A 19,617-nucleotide genomic window follows, 5' to 3' on the forward strand; every position below is an offset into this window, starting at 1 on the left:
GAAGGAGCAGAGAGCTCTTCCATCCACTAGTTCACTCTCCAGTTGGCTGCAAAGGCAAGGGGTGGGTTATGCCGAGGCCAGGAGCCCAGAGCTTCTTCTGGGTCTCCCACATGGCTGCAAGGGCCAAACACTTGAGCCATTTTCTGCTGCTTTCCCAGGCGCATTAGCAGTGAGCTGGATCAGAAGTAGAGCAGCTGGGTCTTGGATCAGCGCCTATACTGGATGCCAGCATCACAGACACTGGCCCCAGATACCTTATTAAGTAGAGGGCTTTCTAAATGACTACTTTAGTAAAAACAAAGTCCCCTTGCCTGCAAAATCATCACACATATTGCTTTCTGGATGCCTCTGAAAACAAAACAGGAAGCTATTAGATGGCCTCCATCAAGTACTGGAACTATTACTCCATAAGGAGGAAAAAAAAATCCATTTTTCAAAAGAAGTGAAAACATTAGTATTTTTTATTTAAATGTTTATAAAGCAGATCTATGAGAATGATATAAAAACCTGGCATGTAACTTGATAGTGATACTTTGGAGATTACACAGATTTAGCAAATATCAATTACACAGTTATAAAGAAAACAATATTTTCTAAGCAGATACAAAATATCTAATGAAAAATCAAGGCAAGAAAATGAGCACAATTAACTGACAATGGAAATCCAATTTAATATGAATTGCACATTACCCTTTACAAGATTTTAAAGGTAAGAATTATTGCAGCCTATTTTATTTGAACAGTCTTACACAGTATCATGATAAAGAAGCCAAATCCAGAAAGGATTAATTTTGACTTCAGGTAGCAAATAAACCCAACATTTGCAATGGCTTAAATGCAGAAAAAGCTGTGGAAGTAGGGAAATGCTCAAGGTCTTTCTAGTCTAAACTGCCTTGTGGGGGAGGGGGTGGCCTCAATCCTCTGAGGACAGTGGCCAGGGCTCCTGCTAAGTCCACAGCCCCAGCAGCAAGGAGGAAGCAGCAAGAACACGGGCTGCTGTCCCCTGGGAGACTGGATCTCATTGGGCAGCAGGACAGCCAGCTGCAAGGGAGCTGAGGCGTGGGAAAGGTAGCAGCTCGTAAAAGGAGGGGAACACGACTTCCATTGCTGCCCGGCTCCGAATCTACAAAGCTGAGCAAGACCTGTACTGAGAAATCCGGAGAGAACACGTTCTCAAGGCTGGCAATTTGGAAACCACACAGAAGCATCTGCTTTTGTGACTTAATTTAACCCATTTAGTCACCCATTTAGTCATACGGTTGGGAAAGCTAAAAAATTTCTCAGTGTGTGTGTGGGTCTTGGGCCGAACAAAGGACATTTTTGTCTCAGTTGGACAGAATCTTTGAAAATTCAGCACTTTAAAATTTTCTCCCACTAAAAAAACTCAAGAATCTATTCATTCCAGTAAATCTCATTGTTCAAAGGTAAGAACAGATTGTATTTTCACTAAAATTACTGCAGTTCCATTTAGAGCTAATGACAGATACAGAATATATGCCTGACTGTGTTTTACTACTTATGAACAAGTGAGAGTGGAACATGTCATTTCATGATGACACAATCTTGACACTGGCCTGAGGCTAATATACTCTGTGTAGTAGGTCATAAATTACTAAATAAATTCAACGTAGCATTTTAGGCTGTTTAAACACGTATTACAAAATGTGGACTTTATAGACTGCTATAGCTATAGTTAGTTCAGTGTTTACAGTATTCCTAAAGAAATACCTATAAGTTATATTTACGGTACTTTATTTAAAATATCACCTAGGAGACCTTAAGTTTCATAAATAAACCTCTTTTGTGGGGAAAACTCTTCATATAGAATCTATTATGAAATAATTTAATGGCAAAAGGCAATTAAAAAGAATTAAGGTTTTATATCACACTAGACAAATGAAAAAACTGAATATGCTATATTCTCAAAGCCCTTTTACACAGTTTTCATAATCTGACTGATGTTAAGTATAAATATATCTGAAGCTACTGTCACAGAATTTTGAAAGTAAAATTCCTTAAGTGAGGGATATGCTAATTTACAAAAATTAACCAGGTAGTGTAACACCAGATCTCATTAGCCATCTTTATGTATGTAGCCCAAAATAATTATCTCAGATAAATATTTATAAATATAATTTATTCATACTTTTACATATTTTAAAATTTAAATAAAAATCTCACATGTAGACTATCTGGGCTGATTTCCATATATGCTTTGAAAAATAAATGTTAGCATGAATATAGTCATATTTAAATATGACTTTAAAGATTCTTACTAGAGAAGACACTAAGTCTGTACATAAAAGCTAAGTAGCATGACGTAACTCACGGTTATTTTCCTCATAGGAAAAAGTTACTAGATTTTCTTTGCATAGAATTAAGACTGGGTATATTTTCTATATTCTTCTAATTTTCTCAGGGGTGCTTCTCAAAACACCCATCAGGGCACAAGTCACTGCTCTGAAGTTAACACTCCATTCTCACATTTACCAACAGCAGAAATTAGTCCTACCTCTGAGGACAGCAGAATGATGCAAAAAAAATACTTACTAGGAAAAATAATGATTCACAAACATAATCACATAAGCAGTAGAAGCAGTAAAATCAATTTCGTTTTTAGAAAGGCTTTAAACACTTAGCATAATAATTAATATACTACATTTACCCTACAACTTCAAGATTATCTCATTTTTATAAGACTGAAAAGGAGATATTATCATTTTGAACAATTATGTCTTTCATACATTTTCAGAATTTTTTTTATATTTTCAAAGGCTTCTTTTTTGATTCTTTTATTTATATTGTGGGCTACTTATTATAAACATGCAACAATATACTTGAGTAGTCATCTAACTTTTAGAACTATTTCATTGTATTTCCAAATTGAATGTTTAGGGTATGGTATTCAGTGAGTGAAATTTGAGGAGCAAGACGGTATTGAAAATATCTTCAAGTATGACAGTGTGTTTAGGTATTTACCCTTAAAAGTTATCATCCAATTGAATTCCAACCATGGACAACAAGTGATCCCCAAGAGGGGAGAAATGTAATTAAATAAAGAACACAGAGAACCCAACTGAATAATACAAGATATTAAAATTCACCAAGCAGAGAACATCAGAGAGTCTTGAATAGTTCATCAAACCGACAATGCAATGGTGGGAAATCAGCTGGTGGTGGGAAAGGTAGAGCCCGCTAAAGAAAAGTCCTTCTATTTTTGGCAGCTGGATTAAAGTCGGTGGGTAAGTTCAGAAATGTTATAATTTCCTGGAGAGGAATGCATATAATTGCATCTTGGCTGTAACTTCCCATCTTAATAAGAGTCAATGGAAAAACACATAGAGCATTCTAAGATTTGAACAAAACACAATTTGAGGTGGAATGTCAGCACCAAAAACTTGTATGAATAATCTGTATGATTCTGTCTCTACAGGAGATCTGTAATTAACCACTTATCCTCACACCCTTCATGCTGTAAACTGCTCCGTAATGAATGGTTGTGCAGGCAGGAGGGATGGTCTGGCAGAGAAAGGGAGATGACCAGCCCCACCGGGATTATTAAAAGATTCTGCAGGACCTCAGTAACTTATTGGCACTGCTGTGGCTCTCTCTCTGCCCCAGGCTTCACTGCACAGGGAGGCACGCAGACTGCTTGGGGTCTCCAGGCTCCTGTTGCAGTAAAGTGACTGGACTGCCCAATGAGCAGTATTGTATTTATGACTGACAGAAACAAACCACTGTCGAATGCCAGTGTCATCCTACAAAAGAGGAAGCGTCTTTTATGCCTGGGGATGGAGCAGAGGCTGTGCAGCCCAGTAGTTACAACCGTGGCTTCTGAAATATGGTTACCTGGACTTGCAGGTTCACTCTGCCACTTACTAACTGTGTGGACTTGGGCAAAAAGGTAAGTAATGCCCTTTCTAACCTTCAGCTCCTCATACACAAAAGGAGGATCATACCTATCTCATGGGAGTTGTTTTGGGTATTCAATGGGGTATCACAAGTGAATGCTTAGCATGGTGCCTGGTACATTATAATCCTTCACTGAATATAATCTGTAAAACCGCGTACCAGAGAGAGTGGTGTTGGCTAACGTGTGGTGACAAACAACTAGTAGTTTGTCTAAGAACAATTACACAGTCCCCAGAACTGGCAACATATCTGAGATGGCAGTTTGGGAACCCAAATATTATGGAGTCCTCTCCCTGATCAACATATTAATATGAAAATGAAACTGCTCTGCACATGAGAAAGAGTAAATTTTCATGAGGTATGCATTATCAGCATGTATGTCATGTCTCCAGTGCACTGTTAAAATAATTTCATGTTTGTCTTTTAAATTTGCTTTTATCATAAAATCACATTGCTTCATACAATTAGCGACATTCTTCACATCCTATCTTATGAGAGAAATACAGGAATGTTACTACGCACCCTTATGTAGATGCTACTGTAATGTATCATTTCTTAAAAATGATGTATGATTATGCATTTCTATTTCTTAAGTTGAATAATTAAAAATTTAAGCTTCAGAAAAAATGTATTCAATGAATTATATTAAAAGCTTAAAATTTTGCTGGTTTGCATAGTATTTTTAACATTATGCCATATCTATATTGCTAACCATGACTATTTTTGCCCGAGTATGAAGTAGTTAAAATAACAATTGTGTTACAGTTGTGCAAAACAAAAACAAAACATACCTAAATTTAAACAATATGCTGACTACAAAAATTCATATTGGCAAAATGTGACACTTGTGAAAATTAACTTGAAGAAATTTCTGTAACTAATTTGACTGCACTCTCATTTCACAGGTATCATCAACCTGCCTCACTGACAGCGCACTTAGAGCGGAACACAGAGGAAGTCCTCAAAACACCTTCCCGTGGCAGCCGGGAGCGCCACTCAGCGTCACATCACCGTGACCCGCTCCGGGGAGAGCTGCGGGATCGCTCCGGCAATGCCTTCTTCCGGAAACTGGCTCTTTTCCCAGCCTTTCTTGATTCTTTTTAGCTTTCGGTTTATGCACGGAAAGAGCAAAATGATCTTACCCAGAATGACAACTGAGGGCAACACCAGAGCAAGAACAAAGTTTGGCGGGGTGTAGAACCTGTAGTACTCTTCCTCGAAAGCTCGCTTCCAGCCGTAAATTAGGACATGGAGAGTGCTTATGAGCAGAGCCACGTACCCCAGTGTAGACTTGGGCATGGGCAGGGAAAGGAAGCAAAGAGTAAGGGAAAAAAATCAGTCAGACTCGTGGTCTAAGCCTTCCAGATACACCAGCTTCCCGTCTCAATAAAACGGAATTAAGCACTTTCTAACCACTTCTTATTTTCCACCTATACAGCTGTATTGACTTATTAATATGCATAACTTATTTTACACAAAGAAGGCCACATGTGTACATTCAACATCCTGATAACTTCATTTATTCTATCAGGGTCATTTTCCTTACGTCTTTAAATATGAAACCATTCATTGATACTGCATAATATGCTATTAAATGCATGTGCATAATTTTGTTAACCATTTCTTTTTGTTGATTATTTACTGTTTTTCCCTTTCTTCAACTATAAATGATGCCACATTAGACCCTTTTCAATGTCTTTATTTATCAGATAGTAGTGGGATTATTGGTCACAATGTGTAGCTTTTCCTTGTGTGTCGATAAACTCTGCTAGCTTTTCCTTCATAAAGGTGTTCCACATCCCCAAAGTGGTGTACACAAAGGAACTTACAAGTTTATAGAAAATTAAAAAATAAGCTTATTTGGGTGCAAAAATTTTGAAATCCATGCATAGTGTTTCATAATAAGGACTTCTTATATATGTGAGTATGTATATGTATACATACATATAAATACATAATAAACACATACATGATGAAATTACATGCTGAAGAGCATTCTCATGGGCATACAGACATGCACACAAACATATATATGTATATATATACACCACTAGTTATAGGTAAATATGAAAAATTCTACACTATTAATATGTAATATAAATGGCAATTAAATGTAAGGCTTTAATGTCAATATTAAATGGAATTGAGAATATTTAAGTCAGGCAGTTTATAGGTTGAATTCTAAAATCTTAGCGTTCTTTGGTCCCCTAAATTATTGTGTTTAAGACTGCTTACTTAGGCTGGCGCCGCGGTTCACTAGGCTAATCCTCCGCCTGCGGCACAGCATCCTGGGTTCTAGTCCCAGTCGGGGCACTGGATTCTGTCCCAGTTGCCCCTCTTCCAGTCCAGCTCTCTGCTGTGGCCCGGGAGTGCAGTGGAGGATGGCCCAGGTCCCTGGGCCTGCACCCCCATGGGAGACCAGGAGGAAGCACCTGGCTCCTGGCTTCGGATCGGCGCAGTGCGCCGGCCATAGCAGCCATTTGGAGGGTGAACCAATGGCAAAGGAAGACCTTTCTCTTTCTCTCTCTCTCTCTCTCTCTCACTGTCTAATTCTCCCTGTCAAAAAAAAAAAAAAAAAAAAATGCTTACTTTGAGAAATGGTCCAGGTTACAAAAAGTAATATTATATCAGTATAATGATGTAATGTCTAACTTCACAGGGGAAAATACCCACTCATTCAGGCAAAGTGATTGCAATTACTCATCTAAATTTGCAATGATAATTTGTACCTGTCTAGCACCTTTTATCAGAGAATTTTCAATTTCTTTTTACGTGTGATTAAACTGGTAGTTGGGAAAATATTCATTTTCTCTTCTTCAGAAAGGGAAAATGAGTTTAGACAAGGGTTATGTCCTGAATTTGAATGACATTTTTACGTGATTTTTTTTTTAAAAGCTCAAACAGGCAAAGAAAGGAAACAGAAATATACTACAAAGGGACACCCATCTAGATGTTGTACTATAAACACTTTGCATATAACCAAGATATATATTTTGTGATATGTAAGTCAGGTCTAAGTTTGAGCTATATGTTTTTAAAATATGCAAACTAATTATATAGGTATTACTGGAGAAGGCGAAGGTTTAACTTACTGCAGTTCTGAACTCCTATACATCCGCATACGGCTGTTATAGTAAATGAATTACTAGCAGGAGTCCTAAGGCTGGCTGCTGCCATGTCCATGAACCTCGTCACCTGGCTTGACACTGCTTGTATTTGTGTGTAGTTTGTACACAGACTCACAGTTATTTAAAATGCTTGACTTACTTGTTCCCCACTTGAATTCAAATGAATGATTTTTCCTCTGGACAGATTAAGATGAGTCAAGACAAAAAATATGTTTTCCTTTATTTAGCCAATAATAAACTAACTTGGCAATTACTTTCTTTTTCTCTCTAAAATAACCTTTATCTTGCCTTTCAAATAAACAAGTAAATCTTAAGAAAAGAACCTGTATCTGCACATGTTCGGGGGTGCTGTCAGAGCCTTCAGGACACTGAGGATCATGTCTTGCACTGACGACACCGGCCTGGTTCTAAGCTGGCTTCCTGCCATGTGTTTCCCAAGCTGCATGCACAGATACAGCCCCCAAAGGCACTCTCTCTAGAGGGAGCACATTTTCTAAAACATTTTATTTCAGACTAGTTCTAAATTTCCAAATATACAGGAATTGTGAGACAGTAATGGCTCCAAGGAGCAGGTTTAAAATGCAGCTTAAGAAGGAACTCCATGCAGCCCCAGACCTCACCAAACAAAGCCACACACACCTGAATGAAACTGAATTCCCTCCAGTTGAGAGCGCTGCTCACGGAGGGGATGGAAGTGACCGCCAGCAGGGAAAGCAGGCCGAGGCTCATGATGCCGAAGGAGATGTACATTTCGATCCTCCAGACCTCCTCCTCGTTCCAGGAGTTCTCGATGTTGGCATGGACCTGATAAAGAAGGCGGATGTGAACGTCCACGATCTGCTGCTACAGTGACTGAGCACCGAGTTCCCCCTCCTTCACACACGAACACACTTGAGTTGTATTAATTCGACACTCCGGGGACCTCGTTACTGTTCAGAGTAGAAGGGAGAGGGGAGTTAAATGTCAGGACTCAGCCCTTCTGCTCATGTCATTGTATCTGTGATATCCTCCTGTTACAGGGAACCTGGAGTCCAAGACCATGAAATACCAAGAAGTGCTGGCAGTCACACTTGGGTTTGAGGTACTTTCACAAGCTGGTTTAAACTTGTTTGAATATACGGGGTACATTCTTGTCTTAATTCAGCTTAGAATTCAGGCAGGCAGTTTCTTTCTTTAAAAAAGTATTATTTACTATTTTTTAAAATGTGCTGAAGGGTTGGGGTAGAGAGAGAGAGGAGAGAATCTTCCATATGCTGGTTCACTCCCCAAATGCCCACAACAGCTCAGGCTAGACCAGGCCAAAAACCCCAGGAGCCTGGAACTCCCATCCCGGTCTCCCACGTGGTGGCGGGGACCCAAGAACTTCACTCACCGCAGGCTGCCTTCCAGGGTGCACAATGGCAGGAAGCTGGAACTGGAAGTAGAGCCAGGCACTCTGATACGGGAGCAGCGGCTTAACAGGCAGTGCGAGTGCCCACCCCCAGGCAGGAAGTTTCCGGACTACTTTTATAGCTTCCTGCCTCACCCAATTAATGTAGCTGAATTGATTTATCTCTTTCTTCTTACCTCCTCTTCTCAGGAAGCTGGGTTTTCTCTGAGGACAAAGCTCTATAAGGCAAATATTTACTTGAATTGGTATACAGCTGCTGTATTTGGATACAGTGTTTTTCCAAATGTGAAACAAGTTTAAGTACTAGAAGTTGCCTAGGTAGGTCAGGATGCCCCGGATGCTTGCAAAATGCAAAGTATTTTATGCGTTTGTTTTGCTGCAAGGTCCTTGGCTTTCATTGAGAAATGCTACACCAAAGAGCTTCAGGGAAATCCCTCACACTGTATTTGCAGAATGGGAATTACTGAGGAAAATCCGTTTACCCTTCCATGAAGGTATTTTTCCTGCTGCGTGGTAACAAGAGCCTTTTAAGTAATGGGGTCTCCTTTTTCATTGTTTCAGAAATCACCAAGCCAAACAGAGCTGTGTGCACACTCTGATATGTGTTTTCTACTCTTTTTATGTTGTTATTGGTTCTAATTTTATTGTCCATGTTTACTGACAGTTGTTTGATAATTTCGTGGACTGCCAATTATAAAACTACATTAAGATATATAATGCTGGAGCCGGTACTGTGGCATAGCCGCCACCTGCAGTGCCAGCATCCCATGAGTGCCTGTCTGAGACCCAGCTGCTCCACTTGCAATCCAGCTCTCTGCTATCGCCTGGGAAAGCAGTAGAAGATGGCCCAAGTCCTCAGGCCCCTGCACCTGCATGGGAAACCTAGAAGAAGCTCCTGGCTCCTGGTTTGAGATCGGCCCAGTTCTGGCCATTGTGGCCACTTGGATGGTGAACCAGCAGATGGAGAAGATCTCTCTCTCTAACTCTGTCTTTCAAATAAATAAATCTTTTTTAAAAAGTCTACCATATTAAAAAAAGATATATAATGCTGTTGTAACATAAATGATTAATGTTATCATTCAATGATAAAAGCAACCATTGCAATCATAACACTATGGAAAAAAAATAAAAATCAACATTTTATTTATTAAATTATATTCTGCAAAGCAAGAGATGGTAGCAGCTTCTAACCTGATGTTGACTTACCCAAATAATTCTTATTTTTTTATTAAAACTGTTTATATTTATTTGAGAAGCAGAGAGAGACAGCCAGAACTCCCATCTACTGGTTCACCCTTCTAAATGCCCACAATAGCCTTAATCTGGGGCTGAAGGCTGGGAGCTGGGGATTCAGTCCATGTCTCCCCTGTGAGTGGCAGAGACCCAACTACTTGAGCCATCATCACTGCAGACAGAAGAGAAGCCTAGTATCAATCTTTTTTTTTTTTTTTTGACAGGCAGAGTGGACAGTGAGAGAGAGAGAGAGAGACAGAGAGAAAGGTCTTCCTTTGCCGTTGGTTCACCCCACAATGGCCGCCACGACCGGCGCACTGCAGCCGGCGCACCGTGCTGATCCGATGGCAGGAGCCAGGTACTTATCCTGGTCTCCCATGGGGTGCAGGGCCCAAGCACTTGGGCCATCCTCCACTGCACTCCCGGGCCACAGCAGAGAGCTGGCCTGGAAGAGGGGCAACCGGGACAGAATCCGGTGTGCCGGCGCCGCAAGGCGGAGGATTAGCCTAGTGAGCCGTGGCGCCGGCCCTAGTATCAATCTTAAGCACTCTGATATGGGACACAGGCATCCTAACCAGCATCTTTTTTTTTTTCTTTCTTTCTTTCTTTCTTTTTTTTTTTTTTTTTAAAGATGGAGCTACAGAGAGAGGTAGAGACAGAGAGGTCTTCACTCCCCAGATGGCTGCAACAGCTGGAGCTGCGCAGATCCGAAGCCAGGAGCCAGGAGCCTCTTCTGGGTCTCCCATATGGGTTTAGGGGCCCAAGTACTTGGACCATCCTCCACTGTCTTCCCAGGCCACAGCAGAGAGCTGGATCAGAAGAGGAGCAGCCGGGACCAGAACCCATGCCCACATGGGATGCCGGTGCCTCAGGCCAGGGCCTTAACCCACTGCGCCAGAGCACTGACCTATAACCAGCATCTTAATGATAGGCCAAATCTCACCCTTAGCCAGAATACTATTCAGAGTACAGTTCTTTTCCTCCCTAAATAAACCAAAAGAAAACATGCATTAGGAGGTATGCACAACGTCACAGTCTGTACTAGCAAAGGCATTCACTGGCATCAGATGAGTAGCAAGCAGAAGCTCAGTACCTGCTGGTAAGCCATGTTGAGAAACAGGTATCTTTCTGACCGTCTCATTGGTAAGCAGAGGCTGTAGGCAACGTGGACAACAGTGAAGAAAAAACTTAGTAATCCGAGCTGTTTCCTGCACTGCAACCAGGTCTCCAGCCAAGGCGGAAATCTCCTGTACTTGGTGCCATAATAAAGTTGATAGGCAGCTGCCAGGAGCCCTGCTAGGTACACCAGCGACAGTAGGGTAATGGCAACGACAGGCAAGGTTTTATTCACAACCTCAACAGGGATCTTGTAAAAGTCACTCTGCTGATTTCTCGCATATGGGTGGATCACATCTCTGACAAAGGAGTAAAGGAAGAAAAACGTGGCCAGGCTTATGGCCACCACTACTGGCCCTCTCCAGAGGGTAAACAGTCGCAGGGGTAAATTTTCAATCTCCCTGGCAGATGATAAAGATCCCAAGTCAACGGGGATGAAATTCAATTGACGGGCAAGTTCAATGACCTGCTGTCGAGCCTGAATATTGTTGCTGCATATATAAACCTGCAGGAAGAACAAAAAGACTCATCATTAATGACTGTTGTGGTATGTGTTTGTTTTAATCTGAAAGATAAGTCAGAGTCACAGAGAGAGAGGTGGGTGGGGAGAGAGGGAGAGAGAGAGAGTGAGAGACAGAGAGAGAATCTTCCATCTGCTGGTTCATTCCCCAAATGGCTGCAACAGCCAGGGCTGTGCCAGGCCAAAGCCAGGAGCCAGGAGCTTCTTCTGGGTCTCCCACAGGGGAACTGGGACCCAAGCAATTGGGCCGTCCTCCACTGCTTTCCCAGGTGCATCAAAAGGAAGCTGGATCGGAAGTGGAGCAGCTGGGACACCAACCGGTGCCCACATGGGATGCTGGAGCTGCAGGCAGCGACTTTACCCACTACGCCAGGACACCAGCCCCTAATGATTGTTGTTTAAAATAATGGCAGTGGGCACGTGCTCCTCTCAATCTCATCACTTGTGACAGCCTTGAGTGATGCAAATGATTCAAGTTAAGGAGGGAAAGCATTTATTAGCCTATTATTAATAGATTAGAAATGGTGCCATAAAAACAAAAAAGTCCTTGTCACCTGGGGATGACATGGGGAAAAAAGTGGGACGATCCAGCTGCAACCTGGGATCCTCAGAGGAGAGTCCTGAGGAGCAGCGAGCCAGGTGGAAAGAAAGGTGGCGCTGTCTGGGTCGCAGGGCGAAGCCTCCCTTCCTGCGGTGCAGGTGGACTCTAAGCTGCTGGCTCTGCCTCTCTCCCTGAGGCTAACTCCCCTAGGAAAGCGGGGGGTGGTGGCTCTCCCTGCATTGGGGACAATCTTTGTTCTAGAATTACAGTGATTCTGCCTACGAAAGTGGTTGCAAGTGCTGCTCAGATACAGATACTCAGCAGGAGACAGGATGGACAGGGCCTCAGCAAGGAAAACCTCAACATTTTGCCATGATGTTGGGCAATGTGTCTGACACTTAGCTTTAGGCTTAGACACCAACTTGGCTGAGCATCCCTGAAAAACCATGGCCAGTTTCAGGTATATTATTTCATGGGTCCGTATATGGGCAAGAGAAAGATTGCTACAGAGTCTCCAAGAAATGTCTAGTAAAACAAACTCCTAAATATGTCCCTGAAGATGTTTGTATAAGGGCTCTGAAATACGCCACACTGAAATATCTGCATGCTAATCCTATTTACATAATGGGGATGATGCGGGGGCTCTTTGGTTTCTTAATCTTTACTAACATCAGCCAAAACGAATGACAAATCCTATACTATCATAAAAACATTCATGAACTTCTAAAATGGAAGTCCTTTAATGCCAAAGAAATAAGGAAAAATAATTTATGAGCGTTGTGACAACAGTAAACTTTTTTTTCATTTAGGAATAAAATGTCTATAGACTACAAAATTTTATAATAAATCTAAAAGGATGAATCAAACATTCAAAATAAGGACACCAGCACTTTGAGAATACAAATCAAACTACTAACATAGCTTATTTTGGATTTAATCATTGTTACTTAATTTTTATCTGTTAAACATTTTAAGCAATCACAAATGTAGATAAAGGATTAAATCCAGGCTTGTCTCACAGGTCCTGGCTGTATTTCACTTGTTCCATAGCTATTGATAAACTTCAGCAGAGATACAAAAGAAAAAAGAGTATACCAATAGCCTCCAGGAAAGTACAGGTTGTTTTGCTGGCCTTTGCAACAGATTTGACAATGAAATGGGTATCATGAGTCTGATGTACAGCACACAACACCACTAACTTCATATTCATGTTGTAGGGAATCTAATCCACTGTCTTTACAGACAGGAGTAATAAATGCAATTTATCATAGTGCTCAATTACAATGCATATATTTACAAGATTCTTAGGGCATCCTTTTTTATGTCTCATGGAAACACTCATATCACAAAGATACGGACAGCACTCGCCACCTGCTGTATTCTCAAGTAGAATTAGATAAAGTGCTACATAGATTTGCACGCTCAGAGGGAAGCTAAAAGACATCCAGCCTGTCTCTACTTGCACAGATTAAAATCTATCCTTAAAAAACTCCAACTGTACTTTTTAAAATCCTATGAATATTTTATCTATGTATAATAAAAAGGCTCTCATAAAGCATTCTTCTTGAGATTCATGTCTTGCTCGGAGGTGGAATACCGTGGGAACAAATTTTGGCAGGGAAGGGAGAGGGAGGAAAAGAGCAAGAAGAAAACAGGTTTGTTATTGTTTCTGTGTTTAGGGGAGCCAGGAGAGACCCAGTGCAAGGAACCTCATTATTCACTGGCCAGCACCACCTTGTCTTTAATTAACTGGCTGTGTCAGGGCAGACCACGTAACTTTCCTAACTTTCCTTGCTTTCCATATGGCTTTGAGAATGGAAATGACATGCATTTCCAGACACTCATATGTAGTTTACAAAACAATCACTGAAGGGAGTCAGAATTTGTTTTTAAATGTCTGGTATTTGTTTAACTATAAAACACCAGATGAGTAACGGTAAAATTTAAATACACACCTGACGGCTGGCGTCCTTAGGTCCTAACTGAAGGGCCCAAGCTGAGATAACATTGAATCCTTTGACAACCAAGGAATCTGGAAATAATGAAGCCAAATATTCAGCATTGGACTCCGGGTACTGGTTTATCCTCATGTTATTGCTCACGTCAATTAGGACTTTGCCCACGAGCAGGTGCCGCAGGTCCCACAGGGAGGTGTAATGTTCTCTATGTATAGCAACGAATATTATATTTGTTTTTGTGAGAGCATCTTCATGATGGGTGACATCTACCACGTGAGGAAAAAATTCAGAAGCAAACTTAGGATTTCTGCTTCCTATAACCACGTGATAGCCACATCTAATCAGTCGAATGGTCAGGGATTTGGCAAAATCCCCACTTCCTATCACTCCCACAGTGACCTTCCTTGCATCTTTGATGCCATTTATGCCATTAGGCAAAAAGGTTTCACTTAGGCTCTTCGGGCTTCCCATCATAGAGATGGATTCCATGGTACGACTCTTCCAAGATCACCGGGAATATCCTAGGACAGAGAACAAGAAGTGTCCATCAGTTATCTATTACCGAGCTTAAAAATGCTTGTAGTAATTTAGCGAGATTCCACATTTCTAGAGGTAAACTATTATCAAGGTACAATTTGCAACCTAAAAAAAAAAATCTCTAAATAGAAAAATTAACTGCCACAAAGACAATGAGCCAAAATGGGGCTTCTCCCATTTTAATGTATGCATGAATCACCTGGGAATCTTTTTTGTTGTTGTTGTTCTTTTTTCTATTATTTTTATTTTAGAAAGCTTTTATTTAATGAACACAAATTTCATAGGTACAGCTTTAGGAATATAGCAGTTCTTCCCCCTATACCTGCCCTCCCAACCCCACTCCTGTCCCACCTCCTACTCCCTCTCCCATCCCATTCTTCATTAAGATTCATTTTTAATTATCTTTGTATACAGAAGATCAACTCTATATTGAGTAAAGATTTCAACAGTTTTCACCCACACAGACACACAAAGTATAAAGTACTGTTTGAAGACAAGTTTTACAGTTAATTCTCATGTTACAACTCATTAAGGACAGAGATCCTTCATGGGAAGTAAGTGCACAGTGACTCCTGTTGTTGATTTAACAATCAACACTCTTATTTATGACATCAGTGATCACCTGAGGCTCTTGTCATGAACTGCCAAGGCTATGGAAGCCTTCTAAATCCACAAACTCGTCAGTATTTAGACAGAGTCATAAGCAAAGTGGAAGCTCTCTCCTCCCTTCAGCGAAAAGTACACTCTTCTTTGATGGCCCCTTCTTTCCATTGGGGTCTCACTCACAGAGATCCTTCATGTAGATCATTTTTTTGCCACAGTGTCTTGGCTTTCCATGCCTGAAATGCTCTTATGGGCTTTTAAGCCAGATCCAAATGCCTTGAGGGTTGATTCTGAGGTCAGAGTGCTGTTTTAGGTGCTTATCATTCTATGAGTCTGCTGTGTAGCCTGCTTCTGGGAATCTTATTACACAGTAGATTCTGGGCTGTTTGTCCTAGTGGCTAAGTCAACAGTTGGGATGCTCATGTCCGTATTGGAGTACCTGAGTTCCATTGCTGGTGCCAGCTCAGACAGTTGCGTCCCTGACACCCATGTGAGAGACTTGATTGAGTTCCCAACTCCTGACTTCAGCTTGGCCCCGCCCCAGCTGTTACAGGTCTGGCGAGGCTCAGGATTCTGCATTTCTAACAAAAGCAATGCTGTGCTGCTGCTCTACAGAGCCTTCTCTGAGCAGCAACAGGGTTCCTGGAGCAGAAAAGGAAGAGACTGAAGTCTACACCCAGAATGTTTCCAAATACAGCTGTAAGGAGTGTGATAACCCAGCATCTCAGCAGGTCAGAGGAAGCAGCAAACCAGATAAGAGGCACACAGAAGGACCCTGATACCAGGTGACATGGCACACAAGACCACTAAGACGATACACTGTTTAAAAAGAGAACTCTAAATCAAAACTATAGTCATTTGTGGTGTGGTCCACAAACTCTCCCATGCACACTACTGGCTTTAAAATAGCTCATAAAAATGAACCCTTGGGGCTGGCCTTGTACTGTAGCGGGTTAAGCTGTCGTCTGCAATGCTGGCATCCCATAAGGGTGTCAGTTCGAGTCCCAGTTGCTCCATTTCCAACCCGGCTCCCTATGTATATGCCTGGAAAAGCAGTGGAAGATGGCCTAAGTCCTTGGGCCTCTGTATCCATGTGGGAGACCCATATGGCTTCTGACTTTGGCATGGCCCAGCCCTAGTTGTCGCAGCTATTTGGGGATTAAACTAATGGATGAAAAATACTCTGTCTCTTCTCTTCCTCTCTCTGTAGCTCTGCCTTTTAAATAAATAAATATTTTAAAAATTGACCTCTGCTAGTTTAATAAAATTATATTTAATGAAAATATTTTAACTATATTTTAAGAAAATGATATTTTTGGTATAATTTAAGAAATGATATTTTAAGAAACATAAGCATCAGGGCCGGTGTTGGTGCACAATAGGTTTAAGCCACTACTTGCGATGCCAGCATCCCATATGGGCACTGATATGAATCCTGGCTACTCCACTTTGGCTCTGGCTCCCTGCTGATATGCCTGGGAAAGTAGCAGATGATGGCCCAAGTGCTTGGACTCATGTGGGAGACCCAGATAAGAGTTCCTGGTTTCAGGCTTCAGCCTGGACCAGCCCCAGCTGCAGTGTCCATTTGGGGAGTGACCCACTGGATGGAAGATTGATTGATCTCTCTCTCCCTCTCCTCTCTCTCTCTCTGTCACTCTGCCTTTCAAATAAATAAATAAATATTTTTTAAAGTAGAAAAGAAACATGGGTATCAAAATATAGCAAAGGATTAATTAAATACCATAGACTTCTATCCTTCACCCTGAATCCTATGACTTACTGAGAAAGATAGCTTCCCTACGGCAAAGGAGTTAGCAATGTGTTCACAGTCTTAAATTATACAGCACTTGTGAAATCGTTTTTTTGCCCTTTCATTTGTTGGCTACAAAGCCCATGATGCAGCAATTCTTCCTGGAAAATGTTGTCAAGTTATTTTTTATTAAGTGACTAACATCTGAAAGGTTCCTATTTGTATAACTTTCTCAAGAAAGTTCACATCTGTATAACCTTGTCAGACGGCCATGAATCAGTGTCACAAACGGGTCTAAACGAAAAATACTCCTCCATTCCACCATTGCACAATTTCTTTTATGTTAACACCAGATGTGGACAACTTCAGAAGGTTAATGAGTTTTACAGGCACTGCTGGAATGTTTTACAAGCATGTTTTGTAGGTCTGTACTAAATGAAACCCCAAATTACTGGAGTCATGAAAATTCAACTTTTTACCCTAGAAATGGATCACATTCAATAACTGAAAACATCCATAAATCAAACTTGAAAGACATTACTGTCGGTACTATCATCTAGTTCTTCCACAGCACACACTGTTTCAGTTCAGCCTAGTGTTCTGCAGACACTGACTGACTGGATCTGCACAACCACCCTTGAGACAGGTGCTAACTTTGTCATGTCAATTTTGCAGAAGAGGAAGAGAAGGGAGGAAGCCCAGATCAGAACCCAGGCAGTCCAGCCAAGACAGGTGTCATCTGGGTGGATGTGAGAGATCTAAGAAAGGTTTTTTGGGGGTAGTGACAAAGGGATGGGTGTGACAGTCTGAACATGACTCGACTCCCCAACTCACACATGTTTCAACTCCAGAGTCTTATGTTAATGGTGCTAACCGGGTGGAGGCTTGGCTCAATGATAGGAGGAGGATCTGAAGCTCTGTAACGCCCACCCATCCCCCTCCAGCAGCAGGTGCAGGGGCGCACAGGCCCCTCGGTAGGGCTGGGCCTTCAGAATCCCCAAGGTGACTCAAACAACAGTGTGGCCAGCGTGGAGCCAAGCAGGACTCCCTGGTAGCATGGCCACTCCAGGGGGCAGTGGCCAGCACAGCCACAGGGAGAGCTTGGTGGGCCAATGTGTGGGCCCCTCGCTGGGCTGAGCTGGCATCCAGAGCTCCTCCTGGGGCAAGCATGTGCTTTCCTGTAGTTGCAGAGGGAAATAAAAAAAAAAAAAAAAAAACAAAAAAAAAAAACGGGGCAGGGGGAGGGGAAGGGTGGGCCTTAGGGATGGGATTGAATTGGACTGGGTTGCTAAGATGGGGCCCTGTGATCAAACCATGGTGGCTTTCAACCAGGGACCACTTGGATGGATGTGTGTGCTCCCTGTCTCTGTGCTTCCAGGCTGGCCACGTGACTGTTCCTCCCCCACACACTCCATCTGCCAGCCTCCACCCTCATTGGACACCAGACAAATGGGGTGCTTGCTCTTGGACTGTGAACCTCCAAAAGCGAGCTGACATCAACCTTTCCTTTATAAGTTACTTCCTCTCAGGTGTTTGAGTCGTGAATGAAAAGCTAATAGTGTGGGAAGGTTATGGCTGTACTCGTAACAGCGTACACTGCTTCTTCTTCGGTCATTCCATGGCTTCTCAGCTTTACCTAGTGATCTAATGTCTAATTTAGGAACTGGGAACAGAGAAAACTGATTTGAGGATCGACTGCCCATTTTATTTCACACCTTTCAGGACAGAAGAAGTGCTATACATCTGCTTTCCCCTAAGAGTGGTACCATGTACCAGGGTAGTACCAAACCATCAGCATCATCTTGGAGATACTACTGACTGTCTTCAGGACCAGGGGCAGTAAAAGGAACCAGAAATAATGGAATTAATGTTCATTTCCTTTGAATCTTAAGGATGAAGTGACCAACACTTAGATGCTATGTATTATCTAGGGGTGAAAAAGGTCACTAGATTAACACAAAGAGCTCATGGCCTTTATAGCACAGTCCTGAGTTCTTCTAAGTATACCCTGAATCATCTACCAAAGTAAAAGAACTACCAAACCTTTAAGTCTAACAATGAGGATGATCAATGTCTTTTCAAGCTACAAACACAAATATGTTACCTGATTACCTTAAAAAGTAAGTCAAATCCCTTCTGTAAATAAGAATATGAACAGGTAAAAAATACATTAGGATCTTATAATATCACCATGAGTCCCTTGTAATGGCACATATTTGATACATTTTAATGGGCGACTCTGGTCTAACATGTGTGAGATTTCCAAGGGCAAGTTCTAACCAAACCCTTTAATAGTGTGGCTATGGCTACAAACAGAAGTTGGCCTAATAAATGACTCTTTTCATGACAGTTTTAAGGTATGTATGTAAAAGCACCCAATAGAGAAAGGGAAACAGAGACAGGGAAAATGAGAGCCAGCAAGCAAGAGAGAAACAGCTGCAATTCTGTTATGGATCTGGAAGATGGCAGGCATTTAACACCATATGCTTGTGTGCCTTTTCATAATTCAGAGTTTTCAAATATAATATTCCCTTAATTCTGAAATGGTTTGGAGTAGAGATTATGCCTATCTTAGAGTCAGGGAGACACTCAGAACTTGAGTGATTTGCCTATTACAGTGCAGTTTGTGGTGACACAGCAGGACTCAAATACAAGTCTTCCAATCTTGCTTATGTGTCTCCCTTATGGGGAATACTAAAACTTGCAGTGTCTACCTTATACGGAGAATATTCAAACTGTGTAGCATCTCCAAATGTCACTCACAATGCTTTCTAAAAATGATACTATCTGTAATTAAACTATGGCCCACAGCTTAGAGTAGTCGTAGATATATCCAGAGGTGTACATTTGGAAATTTTAGTTATAAAACACATTTTAATATGGTGGAAATAACCCCTCCTTTTGGATCAAAACCAACAAATGACCTATA

The 19,617-nt window shown here is 41.6% G+C and overlaps 1 protein-coding gene across 4 annotated transcripts in view; it reads right to left on the reverse strand.

Annotated features, from left to right (window-relative positions):
* Nucleotides 1–443: 443 nt before the first annotated feature.
* STEAP2 (STEAP2 metalloreductase) overlaps nt 444–19,617 on the reverse strand; it is a 29,696-nt gene continuing 10,522 nt past the window's right edge. For 2 of the 4 annotated variants that reach the window (XM_051852759.3, XM_051852760.3), the window contains exons 2-5: nt 13,796–14,319; nt 10,757–11,284; nt 7,680–7,844; nt 4,783–5,202 (exon numbers count right to left, since the gene is read on the reverse strand). In XM_051852759.3, coding sequence (XP_051708719.1) covers nt 4,915–5,202; nt 7,680–7,844; nt 10,757–11,284; nt 13,796–14,287 — 1,473 coding nt within the window. In that variant the 5' untranslated portion in view covers nt 14,288–14,319 and the 3' untranslated portion in view covers nt 4,783–4,914. 4 annotated transcript variants of the gene reach the window in all.

The sequence above is a fragment of the Oryctolagus cuniculus genome, chromosome 16, assembly GCF_051225735.1.
Source record: "Oryctolagus cuniculus isolate XC-2025 breed Fujian yellow rabbit chromosome 16, ASM5122573v1, whole genome shotgun sequence".
NCBI classification, from domain to species: Eukaryota; Metazoa; Chordata; class Mammalia; order Lagomorpha; family Leporidae; genus Oryctolagus; species Oryctolagus cuniculus.